Source organism: Gadus morhua, chromosome 6 (assembly GCF_902167405.1).
Source record: "Gadus morhua chromosome 6, gadMor3.0, whole genome shotgun sequence".
NCBI lineage: Eukaryota > Metazoa > Chordata > Actinopteri > Gadiformes > Gadidae > Gadus > Gadus morhua.
In genome coordinates, this window is record NC_044053.1 from 4,625,348 (window position 1) to 4,650,524 (window position 25,177).

General features: G+C 43.9%; 3 protein-coding genes and 1 long non-coding RNA gene across 5 annotated transcripts; 3 read left to right on the forward strand and 1 right to left on the reverse strand.

The window, feature by feature from the left end:
- The first annotated feature begins 92 nt into the window (after positions 1–92).
- Positions 93–11,540, forward strand: LOC115545368 (cleft lip and palate transmembrane protein 1-like protein). Of its 2 annotated transcripts, none has more exons than XM_030358430.1 (17): positions 93–629; positions 1,104–1,195; positions 1,482–1,662; positions 2,074–2,201; positions 2,838–2,916; positions 3,306–3,423; positions 4,239–4,333; positions 4,766–4,850; positions 5,426–5,526; positions 5,972–6,037; positions 6,421–6,471; positions 7,006–7,088; positions 8,195–8,229; positions 8,797–8,852; positions 9,219–9,263; positions 9,461–9,594; positions 10,043–11,540. In XM_030358430.1, the coding sequence occupies exons 1-17, from the start codon at positions 429–431 to the stop codon at positions 10,107–10,109; spliced, it is 1,617 nt and encodes a 538-aa protein (XP_030214290.1). In that variant the 5' UTR covers positions 93–428; the 3' UTR covers positions 10,110–11,540. The 2 variants fall into 2 exon arrangements, with proteins under 2 accessions (XP_030214290.1, XP_030214291.1); XM_030358431.1 differs by having other exon boundaries at positions 2,077–2,201.
- LOC115545370 (uncharacterized) lies at positions 4,236–6,783 on the reverse strand. Its single transcript, XR_003977082.1, has 3 exons — positions 6,278–6,783; positions 4,733–5,688; positions 4,236–4,373 (listed from the first exon to the last, which is right to left on the reverse strand). It is a non-coding gene; the product is annotated as an uncharacterized LOC115545370 (long non-coding RNA).
- A 1,843-nt stretch (positions 11,541–13,383) lies between the features above and the next one.
- Positions 13,384–17,822, forward strand: LOC115544948 (prostate stem cell antigen-like). Its single transcript, XM_030357620.1, has 3 exons — positions 13,384–13,834; positions 15,885–16,001; positions 17,038–17,822. Exons 1-3 carry the CDS (start codon positions 13,774–13,776, stop codon positions 17,247–17,249), a joined length of 390 nt encoding a protein of 129 aa, XP_030213480.1. The 5' UTR covers positions 13,384–13,773; the 3' UTR covers positions 17,250–17,822.
- A 3,348-nt stretch (positions 17,823–21,170) lies between these two features.
- On the forward strand, positions 21,171–23,921 carry LOC115545922 (lymphocyte antigen 6D). Its single transcript, XM_030359429.1, has 3 exons — positions 21,171–21,327; positions 22,530–22,646; positions 23,061–23,921. Exons 1-3 carry the CDS (start codon positions 21,255–21,257, stop codon positions 23,273–23,275), a joined length of 405 nt encoding a protein of 134 aa, XP_030215289.1. The 5' UTR covers positions 21,171–21,254; the 3' UTR covers positions 23,276–23,921.
- The last annotated feature ends 1,256 nt before the right edge of the window (positions 23,922–25,177 follow it).

Here is a 25,177-nt window from a genome sequence, read left to right on the forward strand (position 1 = left end):
AGTTCTGATATTAACCTAAATATTTAACTAAATACATAAATAAAATAAATGAATGAATTTATTAATAAATACCATTGTTAAATGCATGGCTTATTGAATTGACTTTTTTTTCTGCCTTTCTGTATATTTAAATAGCTACCGTAGCCTATGCTCTGTGTAGTTGAGGCCTATGGTTGGAGCACGCTGCTGATGCTGGTCCTGATGCAGGATTCCGGTTCGCGGTTTCCTGGTGATGCTACGTCGTGACGCCTGCGACCGGAAGGATGCTGGCAGTGCAGGAAGACTCACGGGGCTAATCGTTAACCTTTATGATGACTTTTATTTTTGAATCTGTACTTTTATAACGCGTTTTTTCTGGTTTTTTCTGTATTTACATTCCACTTTATTTTATCTATTTCGATTTGCTTATATTTTGCTGGTTTAAAATAATGTTTCCCTCGTGTTATTCCAAACCTGGAGACAGTGGGAGTAAAAGGATGTCTTTCACAAGGATCTTTCTTGGGGTGTTTGTGGTCTACATGTGTCACACCGCCTGGGTGCTGTACGGCTTCCTGAACACGAAACCTTGCGACAAGGGAAAGGGAGAACAGTGTATCACTTCCTACCTGGCAGATCGACCAAAACTACAGGTTCGTTACAACGTGTTTGGTAGTTTATAATATAGCCTCTCTCGCTCGTATTGATTAACTAATTGACTAAATAAGAAATCGAATCTATCTAAATCAATCTAAATAAAATCAATTGGGACAGCGTTTTTTGCTTTGAGAGAGACACATTCACAGAGAACACACAGAATGAAGAAAAAGCTTAGATCAGACTCTTATGGATGTCTTTTAACGAAAAACATTTCGGACAATACAGAAAGTTATGCCTATCATCTAAAAAGTCATTTAAGTCTACGGTCATTTCTACATTTCATGTGTAACACTGAAATATATCAATATTCCTGACCTCCAGGCTACGTTCATTTTGCGAGCTAATTTCTTTATTATAAAACAAAGTTCGTAAAATATCACCCATGAATCAAACCCAGGCCCCCATGGGTCTGCTCCAGAAACCTGGTTTCTGCAGACCGTTTTTCATGCGCTGCTCGTCTTCACCAGCTGAGCGTGTTCACCTGCCTGGTCCCGGAGGAGAGTCCGCTAAACCTCATCCTCACAGTGGACCCCTTCGACCCGCACTCTGCGTTTGAAAAGTAGGTTAAGAGACAAGTTTCTACATTTAATTACAAAAGGGTTGTTTAGAAAAAGACCCCGTTTCTTGTGCAAAGTTGTGCACAAAATTATTTTTATTTTGTATTTTTGGCATCAACTATTTTCTGCATATAACAGAAGTCTGAGAAATATTCACTTTTCCATTAAATAGGAGCAATCCCATGTATTTATTTAATTGTATTACCTCGATGTTACTATCACAATATCACCCAACACCCCCTGAGAGCACAGCCGTCTCACAGGCTGTTTCCCCCGCCCTCCGTGCAGGCAGGTGAACGTCTCTCTGCCGGAGGAGACCCGGGCCAACGGGAGTCTCCACGCGGTCGTGTACCTCCACAAGGCCGGCGTCTCCCCCTTGGAGGACCACAGGGGGGTGCACCACGCGGCCCCCCTGACCACCTACACCACGCCCAGACACACAGCTGCACCGAGGGGCGCCCTGCGCCAGGTAACACGGGATATGATGTGGTGTGGATTGATTGATTGATTTAATTTGATCGTTTTGATATTGAATAGGACCAGCGCACTGTGTCGTACGCAGTGTGTAGTCGAGGGACGACACGGTGACGCCCAAAGGCTTGTTTCCATAGTGGTCCCTGTGGGGGCAAGTCAAGAGGGCGGGTAGCAGCAAATCACACCTCAATTTACACAATGACATACAAGTCACACACATAACAAGGGTCATAATTAAGACATTCCGAAGATTGGTGTCTTCGGAATGTCTTCCTAAACTGTTCACAATAGGTGTCAAATGTCAGATCTAGCAACTTTACGGTTTTGCATATCAAACCTTGCCGACTTACCCACGAGTCCTACAGTTTGTGTGTGTCCCTCTTTGTTTGTGTTTGTCTCCTTTAAGCAGGGGTCTTACAGATTAGAGGCTATTGTTTCCCATTGGAAGCCACACCTGTCAATCACGGTGCTGTCCACGGACTTCCCCTTCAACAAGGCGGGGCTCCCAAGTGACCTGAGACGCCACATGCGCGTGTGAGTCTCCAAAAGCCGAGGACTCGTTAACACCGATCCTTGTTGAATGATGGACTGGCTTGATTACAATCATCCTATCACTCATACCGCCCCATCCGTCTGTTTATAAAAAGGCCCAGAATACACGCCATTCCTTTGTTAAGAGTTGCAATCAGGGCCGACGGACTGCGGGGGAAAGTGAGGCAGTCGTGGGGGGGCCCAAGGCAGATGGGGGGCCCATGGTAAAAAAAATAAAAAAAATAAAAAAATAAATTTGAATTATCCACCAGCCCATAGTGTTAGGAGTCGCACATGGCCTCGTCCCCCCATCAACAATCGTTCTACCCCCCCCCCCCCCCCCGTCAACAATCGGGGGGGGGGGGGGGGGGGGCCATCAGTACCTCGTGTATAGGGGCCCAGGATTTGGTGCAACGGCCCTGGTTGCAATGCACGGTTCTTATGAGTTACTTTTTACCACTGGCCGTGCATCAAAATCATGAGACAGAATCAAATCATAATTCATTCAAAACTCATTGGGGCTCTCACAAATTGCTGAAAGAACATTTTTTTTAACCTTTTTTTTTTTAGGTTTTTGATGAGGGGGCATTGCCTTTAAATGGCAGATATGATGCAATGTTGGTTTGTCTCGCTCTTCAGCTTTCCGGACGGGAGGAAGACAACCTACCTCCCGTTGCTCCTGGTGGATCAGCTCAGCGTCGGCGCCAGAGACCTGCTGGTAGGCCGTAGTCTCTCTCTGATTAATGTGAGCGTTTCTCAACAGTGGGACGGAAAATCTTTGTAGATGTAGCTCACGCTCCAAACATCAAAACACACAGTATCCACTCTCTCCCATGAAATCACACACAATATCTATTTACATTAGACAGAACAAAGTCAAGAGCGACGTGTTCATGAGCATCTTTACTGTACATACAGCTATATACATTGTTGTTTCTCTTTCTTCTGACAAATGTACTGCCTGTAAGTAGCTTTGAATGAAACCGTCTGCTAAACGCCCTAAACGTAAATGCAAATAGTGCCTTCGCTTCAGGGATTTCCCTGTAAGTTCCCAACCCTGCAGGGATGAATGTGCGCCCGTCCGCCCGTCCTGTGATGTGTGTGCAGGAGGTCAGCAGCAGCGCGCGCCACCTCCCCCTGACGGTGTCCTACCGGGGGACGTCTCTCCAGAGCTTCAGGTTCTGGATCCACCTGCAGGACCTGGTCCACTCCCTGCGGCAGTTTGGTCAGTCGGCCGTCCACAGTTCACCCTCTCGCTCGCCTGATATCGGATCTGTCTTGATGTGTTGAGTGAGATGCTGGTTTGCTATTCATTTGTAAGATAGGCTATATTTTCTATGCTAATTTTTTTTATTTATAAACCGTTTTTGATTGACATTTTCTTTAGATCACTTGTAACCAAGTGACATTTAAAAAGCTGCTATCAGCACAATTCCTTTTTTTCATTGGGTTTTGAGTCTTATGGTTCATGGATTCGGCTCTATAGCAATAGCCGTTAGTCAAGCGAATGCTTGAGAACTATGAGACTCAATCAAAACACAATCCAATCAAAACAAAGTGGGACGAGCCACAGCTTTAAGCTAATATTTAAATGTGGTCTAGCACCAGTCAGAATTAAGTGAGCATGATAACAAAAACACGTAGCCTATCGTATGGCTTTCAAACGAGCCACTACATACATTGCCTAGACACCCATGATTCACGACCTGATGAAGTGAGTCCGGTCAAGTGACGAAGCAGCTTCTATGTAGTGAAACACACCAGAGACTTGTGGGTCCACTGTGTTCTGTTATTTTATTTATTGTTAGCGCATTTAGCAGACACTTTTATCCAAAGCGACTTACAACGGTTAATACACACATTGACGCACCAACGGCAGAGTCAACCATGCAAGGAGACAGCCAGCTTAGGGTTAAGTCTCTCGCTCGGGGACACATCAACACTCATCTAGGAGGAGCTGGGGATCGAAGTAGCAACCTTTCGGTTACAAGACAACTGCTCTACCTCCTGAGCTAAACCGACCCACTGTTACTGCTGCAGGTTTCACAGAGGAGAACATCGATGAGATCAAGGAGACACTGCGGGGCTCCAACCTCTACCTGCTGATCCTGACCGCCTTGGTCACAGCTCTGCATGTGAGACCACACGGCACCACACAACCCGTCTGTCTGTGTGCTGTGGATGGAAGGGTTTGGTGTGTTGTCATCGAAAACCATTACAAATAGAATACAAAACCATAATATTCGCTCAGATGGATAGATATAGTGCCAGGCAGTAAGAAACAGAATGTAAATAGGAAGATAGAGATAGATATGCTAATTTCGACTCTCATATCAGCTGATCAATACATTCTGCTGCATTTGACAGATAATCGGTATCAACGCTTTTTCTCCCACACGATGAAACAGAGAAAAAATATTCGAAAGAAAAAGGGAAATTGTGGCTGTCTGCCACTTTTCACAGCGCTGGTTTTTTCTAAATAATAATAAACGTATGTATATAAGATTGGCCTATTTTTGAACAGTGTACTGTACCATGCGTTCATAGATGTGTTGTATACGTTGCAGCTCATCTGTGAATTCCTGGCCCTTAAAAACGACATCACGTCGTGGAGGAAGAAGAAGAGCATGGCGGGCATGTCAAGGAGGACAGGTAAGGAGCACAACAGGATCTGTTCAAACAATACTCTCCCAAAGTTATGGTACATGTGCCTAATATCTATAGAGGATGCCCTCTGTTGTGGCCATCACGAAAGCCCTCAAGATTTAAACACTGAACTCAAACTGCAAAGCCGTGAAAATACTTTCAAATGCTATAACAATTTTTTTATTGTTGAACTTGTGGTTTGCTTTAAGAGTTTGGTTTCTTTACTTAAGAATGGATCTTCTTTGGCAGTTGGGCTACATAGCGGCCTCTCTAATGTAGCCCACATTCCAAAGAGCGGGAAAAGGAGATATTTCGGGCGTCTTTGGTTGCTTCGTGGCCTCATTTTGATTAAGGCTGCTTGGTGCCTTATTATAAAGTTGAATTTAAATTGTGATGCTAGAGTATAGGACATTCAATGCTCATATATATTAAGTAAAGGGGTTGACATTGAAAAGTTAGTCCTCATCATCTCTCTAAAAACAGTGGGTCAACAGTCGAGTTCCTTTGGCGCACCGTTTAAAGATAGTAGGTTTGTGTTAGTGTCGATTTCCGCCCTTATCTTCCCACCGTGTCCTCTGTAGTCGTGTGGCGTTGCCTGGGCACTCTGCTGGTCTTCGTCCATCTGCTGGAGGATACCAGTCTGCTGGTGCTGCTTCCTGTGGGCCTGGGAGCCTGCGTGGAGGTAGCTCATACAGGAAGTCATCAGCTGCTTCACCTCTTGTCTATCGCCAAATCTCCAGCTCTTCTCCTCGAGCTCCGTTGTACCCCCCTGTTTCAGTCGTCGGAGGCTGGACAAGCAGGGGCGGGAGCTAAGCTACGGCCTAGCTAGCCTAGCAGCGTTACTCTGCAGGACAATGGAAAGCAAATGCTGACCCAGCGATCTCCCCTTCTGGACACGCAACGATAAATACATTTGAAGCATAGTCCAGTTTGATCAAGAAATACAATCTGCCTACTTCAGTGGAAAAAATCTATTCATTTTAAATGTTTACTGAGGTGGTTTTAGGGTGACGGAGGTATAACAGAAATTATAAAATGTATATTATAAACGGCCGTACAGATCAAGCCATAAAACTAATGTTTATGATTATGCTTCTTTCATCATTGATCGTTCTTTTCCCTCCCAGGTATGGAAGGTCTTCAAAGTATTCAAGATCCATGTGCATCTGAAGAGCTACAGGCCCATCATGCATGTGAGTAGCCTACATATCATAATTTACAATAAACCATTTAATTGAAATATTATACTGAATAACCTGACATTATTGCGTTAATCAAACACATTTAGAATGTAACTTTTTTTGTCTGCGCCACCTTTCGATCAGGGTGTGCATGTACAAGGCATTCCTCCAAACTTTCAATAATAACTATAAAGTATAAATATGTATATGTTTGTACGTGGACCAGAGGGGGGCGCTGTTTAGTCCTTGTACCTGGTAGCTCCTCTGTCGTCGACTCTGCTCTGACCTCCCGCCACTTTTGGGCTGTAATGAAAGCCTCTCTTGTATTTACTTCGTATTATTCACCTGCTGAAATACATCCCATGTCGGTAACATTCTCCTGACACTGTGTGCAGGTTAGTAAACTGGATGAAGCAGAGAGGAAGACATCGGAGTATGATTCACAGGTACATGCCTCCGTAGAAAGACAGATTTTTCCTTACCTTATTGCATGATATCTCACTGTAACAGGACACAATTAAAATGTTGAGATCATACCAGGTAGACTGCGTGATGTAAGAGAAGACACACACCCTGGCCTACATTGTATGGTCGTCACCTCACGCCCTCAATGTTTATCTTCCACTTGGATCCTGGAATGCGTTCTGACATAACTCTGTTGTGTTTGTTCGTCTTCGTACACAGACACACGTGCACACACACGTGCACACATTCAGGCCAAAGGCACACACTCAAACACTCACAAACGCACGCACACTCTCTCTCTCTCTCTCTCTCTCTCTCTCTCTCTCTCTCTCTCTCTCTCTCTCTCTCTCTCTCTCTCTCTCTCTCTCTCTCTCTCTCTCTCTCTCTCTCTCTCTCTCTCTCTCTCCGTCTCTCTCTCTCGCTCTCTCTCTCGTCTGCTTGAATGTTAAAGGCTTTCATGCCATCTTACTTTCCTTCTAGAACTTTCTTGAGTTTAACGTGTGTCTCCCCCCTAGGCCTCCAGATACCTGTCTTATTTGGTCTACCCCTTGTGTGTCGGCGGGGTCGTGTTCTCCCTAGTCTACCTGCGCTACAAGAGGTTAGACGCAAATCTCTCACACATCTCTCTACAGGTGTTCAGTAACGCTGGCCTACGAGTTGACTGACTTATGGCGCGTTTCCACTGCAGGGTGCGGTACGGTTCGGTTCGCAAAGGTGAGGTACGGATTGCGTTTCCACCGCCAAAAGTGGGCGTGACCCGGACTGAGCCGTACTCGTTTTGCCCTCGTCTTCAGTACTCCTCCGTTGGGGTACTGAGACGCCTGAAAGGGTGCCGGAGAATTCAAGCTACACACCCCCTCCGTAGATTGGTCGACAGAATCGTCACTTCCGGGCGACGTGGGGATAAAAACAAACAAACAAACAGTAGCCTCGAGGTATTATTCTTTACAATGAACATGTCGCATAAAAGGCTTGCTTGGGCGAACAAGGAGGTGGAGACGATCCTCTGCATTCTTGGGGAGGAAGACGTTGTTTACGATGTTTACGTAGCTGCCGCGGCGATCGACATCCGGCCTACCATAAAGGGTACTGTCGGCGGTGGAAACGCGACCTCGGAACTGCGCTGGGCTATACCGCCCCCTCCCTACCGGACTGAGGCGAACCGAACTGTACCGCACCCTGCAGTGGAAACGCGGCAAAACATAACTGAAGAGAACTGTCATTTCTCTGGGTGATATCACACCACAGCAACAGCGCCATCTCCAGGGGAACACAGGATTTAGAAAAATGGTCGCAGGGAATAAATAAATTGCTTTGTTTTTCTGCCTTTTTCACAGTTCCAGCTGTTGGGTCAGCATTTTGTCTTATATTTCTCATGTATGTTTTCAGGTTCAAGCTACGTTAAAATGTTAACATTTTACTCATGTAATTTGTATAATTGAGCCCCTCTCAGTTAGGAGGTGGGGGACTTTCAGAATGCAACAAAAACTAAATACAACTAAATGTTCGGCCACTCCAACTGTCTGAGCAACTGTGAGACGCCATTTTTCGAGCGCAGTTGACAAGGTGGCTGAATGGGAGAGGTTTAGGGAGCGTCAACAGATTCTTGTTAACAAAGAGAGAGGCACGGCCGGCCAGCCGTTTTTAATTATAGTATATCCAAAGAAATAATTTATTTAAAGAAATTCTGCCTTTTGTCAACAGCTGCTACTCCTGGTTAATCAACATTCTGTTAACTGGTAAGTAAAATTGAATCCTGTCTCCATAAACTTGGCGAGTAGTGATCTAATGAAACCTAAATGAAGGATTGAGAAGCTATTAACTACTTGAACATATAATTTTTTGCTTAAGAAGCCTAAGCCCGATTAGCTTATTAGTTATAATAATCATTGGAATAAATAGGTCACACAAAACGCACACAGGTCATGTGTGTGTGTTTTGTGTGACTTATTTATGAAGGGTACGCAAAGGCTGTAATTTACTTACATTTACAGATCGAAACATATGGAAGACCTTTATCTCCCACTTTGTATGAAAGAAAGAATAGTTTAAATAGTTCACATCTGAAACTTCATGATGATATTGAACACAGTATCTTTACAAGTAGGCTTGGACATTATTAACCATCAGACACTGCAGAACAAATATGGCAGGGACAAGGCCGTTTTTACAAGTTGTTCAGTCCAAATAGGGTTAAAGACTCCGCTAAAGTCTAATAAATGCTATGTGCCCAACACACATTCATGCAACACATATTAGAAGTTGAAGTTATTCCGTCTAAATCTAAGCTGTCATTGTTTTAACAGGAGTTTATGCATTGGGCTTCCTGTCTATGGTCCCACAACTCTTCATCAACCACAAGGTATTCCCGGCCTCACCGGCACTGACAGTCAATGGAGACACACGATCCGTTCATCTATACCGTCTTATTCACGTTTGGGCCATTTTGGTTTATCTGTCTCACTCTCTTTGTCTCTGTCTGCCTCTGTCTGTCTCTCTGTCACTGTCTCTTTGTCTCTGAGTCTGTCTCTCTGCCTGTCTCTATGTCTTTGTCTCTGTCTCTGTCTCTGCCTCTGTCTCTCTCTGTGTCTCTCTCTGTGTCTCTCTCTCTCTCTCTCTGTGTCTCTCTCTTTGTCTCTCTCTCTCTGTGTCTCTCTCTCTCTCTCTCTCTCTCTCTCTCTCTCTCTCTCTCTCTCTCTCTCTCTCTCTCTCTCTCTCTCTCTCTCAGTTGAGGGCTGTGGACCACCTGCAGGGCACGGTGTTAATGTACAGAGTAAGTACTGAGTCGTCTCACTAACACACCACCAGCCTCTTCTAAGCCGCAGTTCAAAGCCCCGCCCCGCCTCTTCGGTCTGAACCAGCCTTTAGAGTGCAGTGCTTCCCCTCCTCCCTCCTCCCTCCCTCCCTCCCTCCCCCCCCCCCCCCTCCCTCCCCCCCACCGGTCCTGACTGTCCCCCTCCCACCCACCAGGGGGTGAACACCTTGCTGTGGGACCTCTGCTCCTCCGTCTCCTGCCTCTCCTCGTCGGACCGCGTGTCTCTGTCCCACCAGCTCTTCTGCTTCAGGGACGAGCTCTTCTTCTTCCTCTACCTCTATCAGCGCAGGTAGCACCCCTCCTCTTCCTCCGTTTGACAGTCGTGAAGAGAGTGTGGAAAAGGGCAGCAGAGATTTGGAAACATTAATAACCCTGAAAAAAACTATGCCAAATGACGCTCAAATGATAGCTCTTAAAAAACTTTTTTTTTCCATAACAAGCCATAATGTTAATCAGTAATAATATGTTTCATTTCATTGATGCTTTCTGTCGTTGTAAAGTGCAGCCTATTTATATGCTTAGTTGTTTTAACTTCATTATTATTCGTGTCAAGTATGAATGTTGACATTCCAACAAGAGCCAATGTATTTATTTGGTTGAGTAACTCTGTTATTGACACACTGTGCGTGTGTGTGTGTGTGTGTGTGTGTGTGTGTGTGTGTGTGTGTGTGTGTGTGTGTGTGTGTGTGTGTGTGTGTGTGTGTGTGTGTGTGTGTGTGTGTGCGTATCTTCCTCAGACACTATGCCCACAAGGCCAGACTTCGAGAGGCCGGGTCTAAAAGCAAGAAAGTGAAGACCCAGTGAGGAGGAGGCTTCGTGTAGAGCACAACATGGATCCATGATATCGGCACCTTAAGGCGTTCCCTCCTTGATAAACAAACAGAAAAAAGAGTTTATATACAGAGCATATCTCCCTGTAGATGCGCCAACATAAAGTGGCACTGTCACGCCAAGCTCATACAAGAGAGGAGCGACAGCTTCAAATGAGGAAAAAAAAACGTAGTCTGTCCCATCCACACAGTTTCTGTGAAAGGCTTGACCATTGCCATCATTCTTCAGAATCGGACCAATGTAGCGGAAATCACAACAATGAACAATGATGTCAATGGTCCTACTTCTCAGTGTTCAAAACACACGTATGAAGTGACGGCGGTTCCCCTGTGAAGGAGCAAAGTGGAGATAGGACAGGTTCCCCAGGACACACTAATTCCAGGTGTCATGGTGTGTATTGGATGTCGCCGAGGTCATATATTCCTTCCTCGGTTAGACGAGTCCATAGAAGTAGGAGAAAACATCCACCCACTCATGAGGTTTATTCGACCCACTAACTCTTTGAATTTAGTGATTTCATGCCACCAGGTGTGAGTGTGATTAGTCATAATAAGCCGTTTGAAAATGTATCTTTTTTCCTGTGTTTTAGTGATTTGAACATTTGCCGAAGTCTACCTGGCAGGCTGGTAGGCTGATCTGTCCAGCGCACATCTAGGTGGACACGCCCACATCTAGGTGGACACGCCCACTTGTGATGACACGCCCACTTGTGATGACACTAAGGGTGCACTCGCACTAGGCAAGTTTGCCTGTTCCGTGCTGCAGGAAGATGCACGGGAATCACGATTAAGGCACAGAGAAGGGAAGATTTTCAAACGGCTTGTAAGGGATGACTACACTCGCACCTGGTGGCGTGGACAGGATCACCCCTTTAACCATGGGTTCGGTACCCAAAATGCTACGTCTCCTCAACCCACTTTCCTGTCCCTCTCATAAAGCATATGAAAAAAAGATGTTCAATATTTATTCCTTTGATGCTCCACACTAGTCATGTTAGTTTATGATGGTCTTGACTCCCAGACAAATGACCGCTGTACCGCCAGGCTAAAAGTGTATCTTAATCATATGAACTTGCTTCCCTCCTGTGAAATATTGTTATCATAACACATGTTCCAATATGCATGTTGATCTATTAGCGCAGAACGTGAACTTTCACATGGATCGCTGCACCTGAGTGAGAAGGCTGTCGACTACTGTGAGGACCAAGGCTTGATAAGGAGCTAATGCTGTATCACGGTAGCATTCGTAGACCCCACAGATCAGAGCGTGTATCTTCCATCGGTCCGGTTTAGGAATAAGTAAATTCCTTTGAATATGTTAAACATTGTTACATTAGAAACATTGTATGGTGAAACCATTCTGTGACAAAATCCATATCCAAATAAAACATTTCTGTCAGACAAAGTGGGAGATAAAGGCCTTCCATTTGTTGCTAAATGTAAGTAAATTACAGCCTTTGCGCACCCTTTATAAATTAGTCTCACAAAACACTCACATAGGTTGGTCATTCCATCAACCGTAAAACATAGCTTCAGCTGGCATGAGCTTTTCCGGTGAGGCATATTTATGTTGCACCTTGGTCTGACTGGTTCTCAACAAGCCCATACACTTTGGGCTTGACAATGGACACTGTGGTATTCTGTAAACATACATGACACACCCAGCATACATACGCTCACATCCCGGCACCAGTGTGACAGTACATGCTGTGGAACCACATGCTGTCCGTGCTTTCTTTAGATTGTAATGCTTCAACTCAACTCAGTTCAATTCAGTTTGTATAGCCCTTGATCACAGGTACAGTTTGAAAGGACTTAGCTGGACTGCTTCAATGAAATGCTTCAATTTCTTTGGATGATTCAGCATTAACTTTTGTTTATGTTGACCACACTTTCTCTGCCATGGCATGCGACAGCAATATACAAATTACAACTTTCTTTCGTGAGTTAATGGCAATAGCAATTGGCCATACAATTTCATGCTAATTTGTGCTTACTGAAATCAAATTAAAATTAAATGAAACGACTTAACTAATCCGGTACGTTGCTTCTTCAACTATCAGCCATGTAAATAATTAGCCTTTTTCTACATAACATTAATTCAGCAAAATGACTTTAAATAAGTACATCCAACCATGGAAACACAACCCAAAAAGTGCATGAATCATGCAACTACATAAAATAATCAAATGAGCCAACTGCCCCACGTGCTGCATCATGGAAACAATAGATGGGGAGATGGGGCAGCTCATGCCACCGTTGTGGAGCCACGACTGCAAACAATCGAGATTTTGTTGAGCAGCAGCTTAGTCCCCCCTACTAGCGTGGGAGTAGCAGGCCGTTTGGCAGTCGCAGAGTGTAGTGGAAGGGCCGGGGTGTGTGCGCGGTGTGTTATGATGTACAGCAGGAATCTGCACTGGTGGTGGGTTGTCACGGCGATGGAGAGCCGGTCATGTGGTTTTTCAAATCCAGGTTAGACTCGGACACCACTGAAGAGTGGTCAATATCGATGGAGAGGTTGTTGGTGGGAGATTCCTTCCCTGGAAGGAAGACAAGCTAAATCTTGTCCACATTTGAGAGTATGTCTTGTCCACATTTGAGAGTATGCCGACGATTTGCAGCTGAGTCTTTGCCAGACCTAAACTGTTTCAAACACCACAAGGAAACACAAACACTAATCTCAAACCAGTGGTGCAACACCAGCTGTGGGGAATATCTGCCTACTGAGATGGCGGTTTCTGATTGGCTTGTTTTGATTGGAGCACAGTGATGTCCCTCACTCTAACATAATGCTGAGTGACATATTTTGGCACAGAGTTGAGCTGAAACTGATACTGTCCACCTTGCATTGGATGTTGTCATGGAAGCATGAATGATACTGAGCATAACCACCTAAAAATAGTCCAACAAGGTCTCTAGTCTCTATTTCACAGGCGTAACCTATAAATACACTAGTGGTTGGGGGAACAATGCATTTCATTCATGATTACATAAATCTCAATGTGTAGGTAACAACGATCCTTTGCTTTTGTTGTTGTGTTGTTTATTTCCCCCCTTTTGTTTGAGTGTACTGTCTGTATGTATTACTTTCTTATTTGTAAAGCGTCTTTGAGTGTAAAAAACGGATAAATTATTATTATTATTATTATTTATAGGCTGACTGCATTTAAAGTTCAGCGTGTTTATCTATGTACACAATATATCGCCATGGCAACCGGACAACTTGAATACTGATGGAATGGCAGATTGGACGCAAGGCAAATCGTGGCATACAGATACCCAACAGAATCACTCTGCACGTGGTCGTTGGGGGCTGTCCAATCTACTACAAAGGATCAGTGAAACCATCACACACGCCGGGAATTTTTCCCCCCGCAGAGAAATCAAACAATGTAGCCCACAAGGCAGCATTCACAGAATGCCATCCTCCTGCATGACGCCACGGCATGTGATTGTTGGGAGGAGGCAGTCTCAGGTACCGAGAAACCTAAACGAAAAGGAGGACAGAGGCACATGCATGCAGACATGCGCATGCACAGAAACACACACACCTTAACGTTATACACACCTAAACTAGTTTGACGGGCAGGTGTAAAAGCAAACAGTCTTGTGTCAGTCGTTGCCTGGCGTTGGATGCGATGCCTTCCAGTATGAAGATCCTTCTGGGCTGCGGCCTGATCACCCTGCTGCTTCCGTCAGGTATGTCTTTTGGGCTGGGCGATATGAACAGAAACTAATATCTCGATATTTTTTGTTCGAATGGCGATATACGATATTTTAACGATATTTTGAAAAAAAACGGGTAAAGAGTGTAGTTTTAACTCCACGACACAAATATTCACCATCAACCATTTATTGATGGTGAATACCATCAATAAGCCCCGACAGGGCGAACAGGATACCGACTCGCAGCTGAGGTGTCTTGCTTTGCCCTGAAGGGGCTTATTTTCGATAATGACCGGCGACGTTCTATACATTATCCCGCGGCTACTTGCGTAAACGAAAAAATAATTTAATGGTGTGTCTTTTTACAATGTATTCGTTAGCAGCATTCGTAGTGTTGATCAGCAGAGAGACATTCCACCAAAGACGTTGACGTAGGACCGTAGGCCTACTAAACAAAACGTCCTATCATTGTATGGGTTTGTAAAATGCTAATCAAATAAAAACAAATACTTATCAAGCACCTTTAATAAAAAGGTAATTGGTTTGGGGGAGATCTTGTGCTTTATTTATGTTTTTGTCATGCCTGTCTAGGCTTCAAACTTCGCTGAAACACCGGACAATTTGCGGAGTGATACCAAAGTAAAAAAAAACGTTGTTTTCCTTGACAGCCTCTTCTTTAATTTGAATGATTTTAGCTTGTGTGTTTCATTAAGTAAAGGGCTGCTCAATGTAGATGAGATGTCTGTCTGCCTATGTACATTCTAAGATGCATACAGGCCCAACAGGTTTAATATGGCTGCCGACTCCCTCTTTTCCATTTGTTTTACTACCTTTGTCACTTTGATGGATTTTGCGAACTTGAAAGTATTGTGGGTTGTTAGTTCTGAATGCATATTCCCCTCTCTTGAGCTATCAGACATCTGGTAATTTTCAGACAGACACCTCCTATTATGGGAGAAATATACCATTGTTTGGAAGGAAGTATAAGCATTATCTTGCTCATACAAATTAAGCATGTGTGGGGAAAACACAGAGTCAACGGAGGACTCCGTTCTCTGGGACATCCACACGAGGGAATCACTCACTCCTTCTCGGGCCACAGGGATGAACCTTGTTAACTCGGCTGACTTTGGGGGAACCCCTCAAACTGTAAATCTCGTTCACCCCATCCTGACGGGAAAAGAGAGGGGAGGGAGATACATCTACTGTACATGTATGCCCATTCATTCTTGTTTGCTTAGCTGACTCCAAGTGGTGAACCTCTCTATATCTGGTTCACCTTTGTGACGTCTAGGCATCCCCTGCAATCTTTCTCTCACTTTACGTATGCTGACTTATATGTGAAGGTTAACTAGTTAAAGTTACTGTCAAAGTCAAACATTGGCTGTTTTATCAATGTGTACCACAATCACAATCGGGTGGTAGTGTTGTCAATTGGTTGAAGGTATACTCAACTGACACACAACTGATTAGAAGTGAATTACATTGTGCTCATCAAGTTTACATTATTATTGTGTAAACAACCTGTGTCAGCGACCATTAGCAGACAAATGAATCCCATCAATACATCATTAGGGTCATTAGGTATGTTATTAGTATCAGTTTAATTAGTAAGGTGATTTAAGACACAGTATCTCAGCGCCTTACAGCAAACATAACTTATTGTTATGCTTAAGATATACATTTGTTAAGTTGTGATCTGCTGAGAATCCGGAGAAGGTGGATAAGTGTATATTTAGTTCATGAGGGGGAGATAGGAATTTATTATTATAGCAAAAGTCTTTAGCACCTGTAACTCCAGATTTTCTATGCGTACACTAAAGCCACAAATGTGTAAGAGTAAATTTGAAGTCCTAAATATTTATTTTGCATGTGTACTCTAAAGTCACAAATGTGTAACAGTACATCTGATGTCGTAAATATTTTTTCTACTTGTCTGTGTGTGTGTGTGTGTGTGTGTGTGTGTGTGTGTGTGTGTGTGTGTGTGTGTGTGTGCGTGCGCGTGCGTGTGCGTGTGCGTGTGCGTGTGTGTGTGTGTGTGTTGACCGTGTAACTCAGTATTGCTTTGCTCTCATGTCTCCAGTGGTCTGTATAAGTTGCTTCGTGTGCAGCTCAGCTCGGACCAATGAGGAATGCAACCGGACTAACCTGACTTGTCCGGCACTGCAGGACAGCTGTTTGACCATCGTAGACATTGCTGGTAATTATATCTATCTATATATATATATATATTTAAGCAATAGATCACGCCAGGCTGTGGTATGTGCTCATTATACCACTGTTAAGGGGCGTAGTCCGGCCCCGACGCGCAGCGGAGGGCCGGCGACCCCCTTCACAGTGGTATAATGAGCACATGCCACTGACTGAAGTGATCTATTGCTTTTATACAATGGTTACTGTTATGGCGAAACGAAAGTCATAGACACACTACATTTAAAAATAAACCAAGAAAGTCAAAATAGCCGTTTTTATTAAAGAATACAAAAAAGTAGTCCCTCCTGGCTGCCGCTTTGCATCGACGGTCGCTATGCAACACACTTTAGCGTCCCTCCGAGAGAAGGCTCCGATAGAGCGGTTCGCCGGCAATTTATTTATTTACGCCGATTTTAGGCTTCAGTGAACTGTGAACTCTGCTATTGCTTTTATACAACCTCCATGGTCAAGTTAAATCTCCGTGTGATAGTTTCTTACGATACTTTGTAACGGTTTCCTCTTCAAGGCGCGGAGTGATGCTTTCACAAAATGATCGGGCGTCATAGCAGTTGTGTATACGCTAATTATACAACAGTTGGGAACCAATCAGATCGCTGGATTTAGGTCCCCCATTGTATAAATATATATATATCTGTGTATATATAATGTACATCATTTATCACATCATATCCATATATGTGCCACATATGTAGGCCATGACTCTTGCTTTGTCAATCATGCGTTTTAAGTCAGTAAATTCTATAATCGGCTTGCTGATTGGAAAAGTTCAATGACATATTTTTCCTTCATGGCATTATTAAAAGCATTTTTAATCCTTCCCTTACATTTCCAATCGAATATTCAGGACAAAGTGAAAACATTTTCTTCTGGGTCGACAATTTGCCTTATCTTTTTTTGTCTTTAATAAAAAGGGGGTGCTTAAATTCCCAAACAAATCACGTTCCGTTAATCTGCGGTTACTTCTCACACTCCTGAATCGAACCGATACGCCCTCAACTCTGCGCGGTGTTTTGTGGTTCCAGGCCCCACCAGGGTCATCTCCAAATCGTGTGCCACCCTCACCACCTGCACGGGAACCTTATCTACCGCGGGGCTGGAGAACGGAATCGGCAGCGAAGTGAACTGCTGCGACACCATCGACTTCTGTAACGTGAACGGGGCCGCGGCCACCGCCGTGCACAAGGCCCTGCCGGCGCTGTCCCTACTGGCGCTACTGGGACTGGTGGTGCAGTAGGACTCCCACAGGACATGTACTGAGGCGACGCAACAGGTCCCCAATCACAAAGTGTTTTTATGTGTCACCTCACCGCGTTAAAATGTAAACTTTATCGGGGGGCTGCTTTGAATCATCAGGAGTAAACTTGTTGACTTACCGGTTTGTTTTATGTCAACTTTTGAGAAAGCAAAGAGCGAGAAGTGTTGATGTCTCAATGTTTTTGAAGCGAGGGCCTCGGTTCTGGTGTGACCGGAGGAAACGTTGGCCTACAGGACATGGAGCAGAGAGAGGTTCAATTAATGACACCATTAAATGGAGGTCCCATTGATCACTGCCTGCTGTTTCATCACAGGCCTGATGAGTTATTGCAGTACACACAATGATAAGCAAAGGTGGTTAATTATTTAAAATAAATGTTAACCTATTTACATTAACTATACACTATATTTTCTTCATGTGCTTTCATTGAAATTGTTTTGTACTTGCACAAATAAATGTGTGTTGTGAAAATAAGCAGTATTCCCTAATATGTTAATGGGCCCGGTATATCCTAATATGTTGTACTAATAAAGATAACCTACTTTCACATAACAGATACTACGCGCAAGTGGTTACTGTTAAAAAACAACATTGATCATTATGCATAAGAATATTATGTAATTATAATAGCCTTTTTGAGTTACAATTCAAGCAGAAATACTTTGGGGAAGGTATGCAGTACCATATCCATATCCATGCTATTCATGTACACTTCCACCAGCGGCCACTGGCGGGCTTATGAAAAGTAACCTCCTTCAGGTAAAAATTGTCACAAAATATAAAACCATAGGCTATTTAAAGATATGTTCATATTGTATGACGTGAAAATATGACGTTTTATAATTTTAGGTTTATCATGTAGTAGCAACACTAACTGTGGCCCTCGGAGCTGTTAGGAGACATGTCAGTGTACTATAAAGCTGTATAAACCGCCGGTCATATTTCCTTGCCATAACAATACATTATTGAATTATAATTTCACTTGAAAACTCTGCTCAGAAATCTTAAGATCTTAATAAGCGTCTTATAAAATATATGAAGACACAGACAAAGGAGACCTGCATGCTTGTTGATATTTGACAAATAAAAGCTTCAAATAGATGGCAATTCATTATTTTATTATCTTAACCCCGCTCCGCCCACAGTGTTTACTTGTGGAAGGCGGGGCTGGGTTCAAGGGTGTCACGGGAGCCTGGAAATGCGCGTAGAGGAGGCCGCAGAGGAAAAGAAACACACAAAAAACGAAATAAAGACGGAGGGTAAAATCACTGGTTCCTTGCCCACCCGGGTCATATCGCCACGGAGCAGACGGCAGTCGGCCGGGCCGTCCGAGAGGCTCTGTGCCTGTAGTGGTCAGGCTGGAGGCTGGAGGACAGGCGGACGGGAAGAGAGACTACCGAGGAGATGCTGTGATTGGTCGATACGGGATATTGCGCGATCAGGAGACAACCAAACCCGTCGATTATCGTTTGGTGCTCCCTCTTGGAATGTTTTTATTGTATAAATAATACACTGTACTAAATCAGGTTTAAGACAAAATCATTTAAACTGATTAATTTAGCAAATAAGTAAAAAGGGAGAGTCATGTCAGGTCAGAGTTCAACAGCTTCTGCGGTCCATCTCGATTCTTTAATATGTCCATGATCTCGATCTGTTGTTGGATTGAAAAACAAATACTAATGGAGTAGCCTACTGATTGTGAAGTATGTTAATGAAGTGGTTGAATTCCTTTTTCAAGACGGCGCCACCAGGGGGCGCTTTAGCAGTTCAGAGTTCCTGTGTGATGTCCGTTGTAGTTTAGCTTTCTTTTGAAAGGGAGGCAAAACAAGATTTATGTAGAAAAAAGGTGAGCACAACGGTTTGAGAATGGTAAGAAAAAATAGGCAGTTTAAACTGCCTATTTAAAGAAAATAAATTTTTTAAAAGTATTTTTTATTTTTTATTTTTAAAGATGAGTGGGGTACATGGAACAAGAAAGGCAGAGGACTCACAGACACCGGCATTACGTTTGTTTAATATTCAACATTCATTTAACATGCGCTTAAACCATTTGAATGACGTCAGCTGGACAAGATACAGATCAAAGGCGTGTTCACGGTCCTGGTGATAACGAGACGGCTCGCCAGCTACGCTCACCCTTATTACGCGTGTTCCCGACAGCGACCATCTGCACTGCGTTGGGATTCTAAAAGTTCTTCACAGCAGGGGTTTTTAATCCGATAAAAAACAGTCAGAACTAAACAGAACTTAGTTGGATCGGTTTCAAGTTTGCATGCCTTTATTTCCTTGGAGCCTATCACCTACTATCCTTTTGCTTTTATTGATGAAAAGCACAACAGTATTGCCACTGTATGGAAGGCAACACTTGCCCTTATCTAGAGCTGGTTTACCAATACACAACGTTTAAAACTGAGCAAAGTCGATGCCTACAGACCGTTACAACGTCCATCAATAGTAAAGTATGTGATATGATGGTTGATTATTTTATATTGAGTAAAACGTTCATGTTCTGCCATGTTCATGCGCGTCACTAGTAAACCATACGTCGCCAACTGGGCAACTCTTGATAACAGAATGCCCGAGTTGCCGAACGGAAGTAGAATCATAACAGCGTCATGTGTCGTTCACGCAAACTTTCCGACGTCAAGAAAAAGCTTTCCCCATAATTTCCAGCGATGTGAACGCACCATAATGTCTCTCATGTGCCAGAAGGACTATTTTTCAAATATAGGACTATATTTTCGGCAATTTTTCAAAATTAAGATAAATAAATAAACTTATTATGCTCCTTGACAACTTGAGGTCAAAAGGTCAACGAGCATAATAAGTTCATTTATTTATTTTCATTGTAGGTAATAGGTTTGCATTTTGATTGTTAAATTAATGTTGAATATTAAACTAACTTAATGCCGGTCTCACACCAACTGCTTTCATATAGGGCCCAGTTTTTGTGCTACACCCCTGTGTGTGTGTGTGTGTGTGTGTGTGTGTGTGTGTGTGTGTGTGTGTGTGTGTGTGTGTGTGTGTGTGTGTGTGTGTGTGTGTGTGTGTGTGCGTGCGTGCGTGCGTGCGTGCGTGCGTGCGTGCGTGCGTGCGTGTGTGCGTTTGAGTGTGTGTGAGTGTGTGTGTATGTGTGTATTGCACCTCTCTCAATGCAAGAACTACATCCTGAGTCACAACAAACACAGAACATTTACCACAAAATCATCCGCACGTATTCTTCTGGGTTACTTTAGGGACACATGTTGGTTACGATTACAAAGATGATTATTGCGTTTCAATACGTTTTCTCAGAAAAAGCCATGTTTCGAATTAATTTACTGAAAGCCAGCTGAGATGCCATGGCACCTCAGTAACAAAGATCCTACCCTAATTGTCTGATTCTAAATGAAGTTTAGTGTGGTGAATTGAGTATGGCTGGAATTTATGACACTTGGGTGACATTTAAAGGTCAGTTGATTAATAGTTTGAAATCAGTTAGAGAGACACCCTAAAGAATGCAGTATCCACTTTGAATGTTTAGTCTTTATCTTTTTACATTGTTTATTTTTATTAGTCATTCTGTTTATCATCGTCTGAGTCTGTATGTGTAAGGCTTTGAGCTTATATGTGCTGTTTGTGCTGATATGTATTTATGCTCCCAAGTGCAAGACATATTCACCTTGTGGCAATAAAGGTTTATCTAGCTATCTAAAGCGTGACGTACCCAAGAAAATCAGCTTGCACGGGATGTGCTGGCGAATCTGATACAAAGGATAAGTGAAACCAAAACACACTCAAACAATGAGAAGGTATTCACAGAATGCCTTTTTCTTGGATTAGTCGATGATCTGTCATCGCGGGGTGTGCCGTCCAAGAATTAAAAAACAAAAGGAGGACAGACACACGCACGTAAACATGCACGTGCATCCACACAAACATCTAGACAGCTACTAGTGTGACAGGCAGGTGTAAGAGACAGCAGTCGGTGCCAGTCGTTGCAGGATGTCGGATGCGATGCCTTCCAGTATGAAGATCCTTCTAGGCTTGGGACTGCTCACCCTATTGCTGCCGTCAGGTACATATGACAGGACGCTCTGAGGATTCAGGGGATGATCCGTGTATTGTTGTTATTAGATGTGTTATGTATATCTATATCATTTTATTTCATTCAACTTTATTTTGTTTTCATTTATCAGTCTGAATCCTTTGCTTTTTGGCTCTTGAGGGAATTTTCCCAAGGAGGGATCAATACAGTTTATCTTATTTCTTATCTTAAATATAAATATGTCTTGTACGACAGTGAAGGTTTGTCTCTAGCCTATATCCTAATTTGTGAAGTAGTTTGATGTTTTCTAGAGAATAGTGATCGTACGAATCGTGTGTTTTATTAAGTGAAGTGCTGCTTAATGTAGATGAGATTTCCGTTTGTCTGTCTGACTGTCTCTGTCTGTCATGCGTTCCAAGATGCATGCGCCTCACAATCCGATACAAAGAAGGTATGAAATGAACAAAGGTGGAGCAGGCTATTTATATTGAAGCTGTTCTTTTTGATTACAGGCCGAACAGGTTTAGTATGGCGGCTTTGGGGGCTCTTCCTCTTCCTCCATTGGTTTTGCTACCTTTGACACTTTGATTGGTTTTCTGATTGAGAAGTTAAAAGTATTGTGGGTTGTTACTAGTTCTCGCGTAAAAATCAGGCGAGGTTAAGGGTTAGAACATTAAATAATGAATCCTTACAGCATCAATGATCTAGATCATTAGATCACTGACTGAGCTAGAAATCCAGAGAAGCTTATCCGGTCATTTCCATAGCATAGCATAGCATCGAATACGTTCCCTGTTTTCAGTGTGAAAGGGGACACAAACAAAGGCCAGGTAGGCATCTGCTATTATGGGAGAGATTTATCATAGGTTTGAAGGAAGTTTAAGCATTGTCTGACATAGAAATCTGCCATCACCAATCAAGGTTGATAAGATTCAACTTTACAAATCCGGCTCTGGGGAAATTCTGTTGTAAAGTTCATGTTCGATGTTGCTTCAGTGGTTATTCCTTCACCCCGTACCTTTCTGATCACTACTAGGTTAAGTTTGGTTCGCAACCCTTTGAGACTATATTTGTATCTTCACTATGTGTGTGTGTGTGTGTGTGTGTGTGTGTGTGTGTGTGTGTGTGTGTGTGTGTGTGTGTGTGTGTGTGTGTGTGTGTGTGTGTCTGTGTGTGTGTGTGTGTGTGTGTGGACATTGTAACATAGTATTGCTTTACTCTCATGTCTCCAGCACTGCCTTTGCGTTGCTACGTGTGCAGCACTGCTCCGACCAATGAGCAATGCAACCGGAATAACCAAACCTGCCCGCCATTGGAGAACCGCTGTTTGACCATCATAGACATTCGGGGTAATTATATCTATATAACTACGTGTATTGAACATATATCTCGCCTCCATAGTTCATGTGCAGCATATGTAGACCATGACTCATGCTTTGTCAATCAAGCGTTAAAGGTAATTTGAGATAGGTACAATAGAGAAAATCTCTATTACTGGCCTAATTGAAAAGGTTGAATAACATATTTGCCTTCATGGCATTAAATATATGTAATATAATATACATTATACATTATTTCTACATTTTCAATTGAATATTCAAGAAAACATGATTTTTTTTTCCTGGGAGGCATTTTTCCTCATGTTTTAGTCTAATAAAAAGAGGGTACTTTAAGTCCCAACACATCACGTTCCATACATTTGTGGTTGCTTTGTACACCGAGTCGAGGCCATGTAGGCGTACTAAAGCCCTGTGCTGTCCCAGGCTCTTCCAGGACCATCTCCAAACAGTGTGCCACCCCGTCCACCTGCACGGGGGTTGTGACCACATCGGGGCTGGACGCGAACGGTGACGGCGTCCTGGCAGAATGCTGCAGAAACAGTAACCTCTGTAATGTCAACGGGGCCGGTAGCATCTCCGCCCGCAAGGCCCTGCCGGCGCTGTCCCTGCTGGTGCTGCTGGGACTGGTGGCGCAGTAAGACGTTCACAGAGGCGCACTTATGCAATACGTCACGTATCGCAAAGTGATTTTATCATGGGTGTTACCCACTGTCTTATAATTATATACTCTATCGAATGCTGCTTTGATTCATCATGAGGAAACCCGTTGGACTTGCTAGAAGTTCAACTGGTTTGTTTGGTTTAATCTTTTGATAATGGGAGAACGCAGGTTTTTGAAGCGAGGGACTCGGTTCTGGGGTGACCGGAGGAAATGTTGGCCTACAGGACATGGAGCAGAGAGAGGTTAAATAAATAAACACAATTAAATGGAGAAATAGTGACCAGGTCCCATTGATCACTAGCTGCTGTTTCATTACAGCCCTGATGACTTATTACACTACACACATCAGTTAGTATCGGTGGCTACGTTTTTTTAATTGACTGTTAACCTTTTTACATCATTATTATTTACTTTAAATATACTTCAATTGAAATGGTTGCGTCCTTGGAAAAAATAAATGTGTGTTGTGAACATCAGCAATATTTGATCATAATTTCACTTGAATACCCTGCTCAGAAATAGGACTTTCAATAAGAATCTTATAAAATATATGTATAAAGATGCAGACACTAAGGAGACTTGCATGTTGGCTGATACTTAATAAAAGCTTCAAACAGACAGAACAGTGGACACTTCATTCTTTTATTATCTTACCCCCCCTCTCTCCAATATAGAGGCCGGGGACGCAAAACAAAATAAAATACAAAACAATAAACAGTGTTTACTAGTATAAGTACTGTACAGGATACCAGTGAATCACAACGGTGGTGCAACGAGAACCGGGGGCGGAGTTACAGCACCAGCGCGTCTCCTCCTCCGGTGAGTCCGGTACAGCAGTGCTGGCAGAGCTCCCCCTGGTGGCCGTTAAGGGTATATATCAACATAGAGGAGAACCAATGGAGGGAGAGGGGGTTGTTTTGTGCTGCACAGCTTCACCATGACTTCAGTATGATGCCGTCTCTCAACCAGAGCCACGCTGCTTCCAGTTGTGGGGAGGCCTGGTGTGTGTGTGGGATTAGGGGGGGGGGGGAAGGTTCCCGCCAAGATATCCTGCATGTGTGCACGTGCGTGTGTTTGTGTGTGTGTCTGTGGGAGGGGGGGGGGGGTGTTCGCTTGCCAGTGACACAAGTTGAGAAATACGACATCACGTAAAAAATGGAGGAAAGAAAAAAATAAAGCGCACCGCTATTCCAGTTGGTGTAGTTCCTCCGATTGTAGTCGGGTGCATTGTCTTTGCGGTTGGGGGGGGGGGGGGGGGGGGGGGGGGTAGCTGTTTGTTTGGGGGGGGGGTAGGGGGAGAGGTGCTGGGTTAAAGTGTGTCGCGGCGGGCTGGAAGTCTGTGTAGAGGAGGCGGCACTCGCTATCGGTCGGAGGACGCAGAGGAACAGAAACACAAAAGACCCTGACCCTTTGACGGTAGGGTATAATCACCGGTTCCGGGCCCATCCGGGTCATCTCGTCATGGAGCAGACTCCCCCCCCGTCCTCTCATTGGTCCATCTGACCCGGGCGTGGGACGTCCCGCGGTTGTAAAGAGAAGCCGTAGCGATACGGCAGATAGTCATAGCATCAGTGCTCCTGGGTGGATTAATAAACGTATTCTTTATTTATTTTTAATGTTCATCTTCTTCCTCCGAGTCCCGAAAACTAAAAACAAAGCAAAGTGGAAAATCCCTCCTGGAAGATCACAGTGGATCGGCTTCAGCTCGGTGAGCGTGGTGGGAACAGGCTCTGGGCTTGGTTCTGGGGGGGAGCGGGTTCCGGTTCTGGCGGGTTCCGGTTCTGGCAGGTTCCGGTTCTCCTTCTGGGGGAGAGCGGAGGTGGAAAGGTCTCAGAGTCTCCCCGGGCGAGGAGAAACCAGAACCAACCAGAACCACGGC

Bases quoted from the DNA above. Each gene is read 5' to 3' on its own strand.
- LOC115545368 (XM_030358430.1), top strand. From the start codon at position 429: ATGTTTCCCTCGTGTTATTCCAAACCTGGAGACAGTGGGAGTAAAAGG. The intron at 4,851-5,425 runs GTAAGGAGCACA...TGTCCTCTGTAG, and splicing joins GGGCATGTCAAGGAGGACAG to TCGTGTGGCGTTGCCTGGGC. The intron at 7,089-8,194 runs GTTAGACGCAAA...TTTTGTCAACAG, and splicing joins GTCTACCTGCGCTACAAGAG to CTGCTACTCCTGGTTAATCA.
- LOC115544948 (XM_030357620.1), top strand. From the start codon at position 13,774: ATGCCTTCCAGTATGAAGATCCTTCTGGGCTGCGGCCTGATCACCCTG. The intron at 13,835-15,884 runs GTATGTCTTTTG...TCATGTCTCCAG, and splicing joins CACCCTGCTGCTTCCGTCAG to TGGTCTGTATAAGTTGCTTC. The intron at 16,002-17,037 runs GTAATTATATCT...TTGTGGTTCCAG, and splicing joins GACCATCGTAGACATTGCTG to GCCCCACCAGGGTCATCTCC.
- LOC115545922 (XM_030359429.1), top strand. From the start codon at position 21,255: ATGTCGGATGCGATGCCTTCCAGTATGAAGATCCTTCTAGGCTTGGGA. The intron at 21,328-22,529 runs GTACATATGACA...TCATGTCTCCAG, and splicing joins CACCCTATTGCTGCCGTCAG to CACTGCCTTTGCGTTGCTAC. The intron at 22,647-23,060 runs GTAATTATATCT...GTGCTGTCCCAG, and splicing joins GACCATCATAGACATTCGGG to GCTCTTCCAGGACCATCTCC.